The sequence below is a fragment of the Saccostrea cucullata genome, unplaced genomic scaffold (genome assembly GCF_032062105.1).
Source record: "Saccostrea cucullata isolate Sc308-1 unplaced genomic scaffold, CSIRO_AGI_Scuc_v1 ctg19440, whole genome shotgun sequence".
Classification (NCBI taxonomy): domain Eukaryota; kingdom Metazoa; phylum Mollusca; class Bivalvia; order Ostreida; family Ostreidae; genus Saccostrea; species Saccostrea cuccullata.
The window spans coordinates 1-3,795 of NW_026939090.1; the positions used below are offsets into that span (position 1 = coordinate 1).

General features: G+C 33.6%; 1 protein-coding gene across 1 annotated transcript; it reads right to left on the minus strand.

Annotated features, from left to right (window-relative positions):
• Positions 1-1,220: 1,220 nt before the first annotated feature.
• On the minus strand, positions 1,221-3,412 carry LOC134252210 (uncharacterized). Its single transcript, XM_062734633.1, has one exon. The coding sequence runs from the start codon at positions 3,405-3,407 to the stop codon at positions 1,386-1,388; it is 2,022 nt and encodes a 673-aa protein (XP_062590617.1). The 5' UTR covers positions 3,408-3,412; the 3' UTR covers positions 1,221-1,385.
• Between the last annotated feature and the right edge of the window lie 383 nt (positions 3,413-3,795).

The following is a 3,795-nucleotide window of genomic DNA, read 5'->3' on the forward strand; positions in this document are numbered from 1 at the left end:
CCCCAAGAAGGGGTATATGATTTGAACAATTTAGAATATGTTCCGCCATTGGAAGTTTCCATTTCATTTTTTTTTTTGCCTGGGTGTTCTTCGAAATCGGATTTGTAAGACGCCACCATATTTTGAATCAACTTTGATTAAAATTGCCTCAGTGGTCCTTAAAAAGAAATTCAAAATGTAAAATTTTTAAGCAGACCGACTTCTGACAAAATTTCAAAGTATACCCAATCGTACAAAACATAGATTTTCGTACATATCCCGATAATCTTTACGTTATGTTTTGAAAATATTACATGGAAGGAAATTTCAAATTGTCAAAAATATATATTTTTTTCTTTTTTATTTCAGTATTGAATGGAACTCATTGTATGTAGTATACCTCGAGTTCATCTAAATATACATCAAATAACATAATATCTATAATATCATTTTATTTATAATGTAAGAAAGATATAATTTACCCTAATATAGAAAAGAAATCTCACCCATTTGAAACAAAAGATACAACTGATAAGTAAAATTAGAGGAAAAAAACCCCAAAATTTTCTGTTTAAAAAAATGTTAAAAGTACACTTTTAAATCAATCAATGCAATATCAATTTCTTTTAAAATTACACTTCTTGATGAGTAAGTGAGTTAATTCTTGATATTGTCGCATCCTGAATCTTATGGAATGGTATTTGTTGTAACGAAGATTGATAAGAATCCAGTGATCCCAAACAATCCCAACAGATCTGTTGACAGATACCCAGTACTTGCCAGGAAGGTGAGTACTCTGAGGTGTACATGTACATTAATCCCATTATCATAGAGCAGCAGAGTGTGTAGATGCTGTAGAGATTGTTGTGACCTACTTATCTCACCCAGTCTGTGGTAATTCAGTATAAACAACACGTTGTGGTTCTTTCTGTTCATGCTGTTCTTTATGAATAAAATTTTAATGGTGCTACAATATTTTTGCAACAGTACTCCTTGAACATTTCGGAGGGGGCAGGCCCTTCATTCAATTCTAAAAATTCCTTTACTAAGGGAAAGGTTCTTGAATCAACTTTGGTAAAAAAAAAATGATCAAGTGATTATTGAAGAAGTTGAAAAAGTGAAAAGTTTATACAGAATATTGGATGGACAGACAAACAGCAGGTAATTAAAAATAACTAAAATTAAATTATTCAATTGAAATGAGTTGTAATTAAGCATAAAAAATAAATACATATACGTATACTTTCCGAGTTAATCTGACAGTCTTTAAAGTCAAAATCTGGAAATATCAAAATGGAAGAAATATATAACACAAATATACATCAAGTCTGTAATAAAAAAAAAAAGAATCCTTAAGAAAAGTAGCTTAAATACACATTTAACTTTGATATAATAAATTAAAATAGTTAAAACTCTGTTCGGGGAAGTGTGCTCAATCTTAACAGTGTTGCGTCCTGAATCTTGTGTGATGGTCTTTCTCGTAGCGAAGATTGATAGCAATACAACGCTCCAAAATAGTCCCCACAGATTTGTTGACAGATACCAAGTATTTGCCATGAAATATCTCTAAAATCATTTGGTACATTTACACAGTCATCATAGAGCATCAGAGTCTGTAGATCCTTTAGAGATTGTTGTGACCTGACTGTGTCACCCAGTCTGTGGTGATTCAGTATAAACAACATGTTTAACATCACTAGTGGTGGTATCAATAATACAGGCATGCCATTCTTCCTACTGATCACCTGCTCTAACACTACCTCATCGATGTAAGTGTTCTGATTTTGTAACTTTATTTCTTTAACTACAGCTATTCTTATTATTTTATCCAGGGGCAACCCAGCCATGCACTGTCTGTACTTATTTACATTTATAGTGCTATACATAACATGTTGTAGTGACATTCTCCCCCGTGCTTTTTGTAAAATACTGAGTGAAAGTTCATACCTACGTGCTCTGTAAAAGTACATAGCATGATAAAGAATGTCTGACACACAACCAAACGTGGAAGATACCAAAAGCAACGTTAATATTTTATATGCTTTGTAATAAAACTTATTGCGATATTTATTTGGAAGAATTTTATTTTGAATTAAGAAGGCGCCGCTACGTAAGACATCTGTTGTTAAATACTGTACGGTAACTTTCTGATGTGGTAGTAAGGTTCCAAAAATTATGTTCTTAATGTTTATTAAATAAACTTGGAATTCCTCAATGCTATGGATAGGAACACCTGTCTCTAGTTCTTTAAAGAAACTGATTTCTAACTCCGTGCTAGATATGAAGCTGTCCTCGTCTGTACAAACTCTAATAGTTCTGTATAAAATAACCTTACTGAGATAAGGTCTAAGGGTTTGACTCAATAAAAGACATGATATACCCTTACAATACAAATCATACAACTGACTGAATAGTGATGATTGTGCAGAACCGACTACTTTCACTCTAAACATGTTGTTTTGAGGAATGAAAAAGTTTGGACATTCCCCAATGTGTACCCAGTGTAATAATAATTGAAAACATTTCCAGAAATAAAATACCAAGTTATTAGGTGTCCAGATTAGGGAACCATCATTCTGAATTACCCAAAATACAATTGTTTTTATGAAATATGAACATAGAGTAGTTGCATTATTAAGCATATTAATTACTTCTTTAAGAAAAATTTTGAGAAGACCGTAACACAAAAACTGACAGTGATTCATTGAGTAAACACGTATTTGTTCAGCTTGTGAGAATGACATTCTCCATTCTTCCCCATTTTCAGGTGAGCTGCCGATAGGAACAACGTGTACTCCTCTGCTTAATATTTTCGATAGAACAAATTCGGATGGCCAACCCTCTTGACGACATCTATGTATCCATGGTTGAGCTAATGTTGGCCAGTGATGTGATTGGAAACAAAAAGCATAGTCAGCTTCAACGTGGCCAAGTATATTTGTAGAACACGGTCCATGATGAACAGAAGAGAGGCCAGACCAGGAATTGAGACTTTGTCCATGGGTATCACGGAATAATGCACTAGAAATATAAACTTTGCCATTCATAAACACACAGGATGATCTGACTATTTCGTCATTTGAAGGAGTAATCAGATTAAGTCTGGTAAATCCCGGTGGTAGATCATCACACTCTATCAGAATCACGGTGTGTTGTGGAACACGGTAGAGACTGATCTGAGAGAGATCACAGATAACCTTGTGGTCTGGAGGCCATAACATCCAATCCATATCTGAAGTCCTTAATCTGAATCCCTCACGTTTACTTCCACTCAACATTCTGTCTAGTCCCCGCAGGATATAAATAGGTTTATTCACAACCTCATCAATGTCCATCACTTCTCTCCTGATCCTCACTTCTGTAGGACTCCCTACTTCACGACACAGTCCTACATACACAGCCTCTGATAGCCGAGGTATTTGATTCATTCCAAACTATAATTTGAAGAAATTTGGAAAAAAATGTTATTTTCTCCGTAAAGATGTTAAACGAGACAGCAACACTTCGCAAGTATGTTGGATTTTTCAGGCTTTTGAATTCAATAAAAATCCTTTACATTTAATGAAATATGCTTTTGATCGTTAACACGTTTACCATCGTTACATAAAATGTTTCTTTTTCTGCAGACTAAACGTCATTAATACCTCACAAAAAAGATGGGGAAACAAGGCGTACAGAATGTCTATAACTTAAGATATTAAGAAATCATATTCATTTTGTGAATTAAGTATTTTAATTAAGTTTGCATTGAAACTAATGAATTATGAGAAACAATTTTTTTTCCGAGATGATACCAAAAACAGCTAAACACTATAA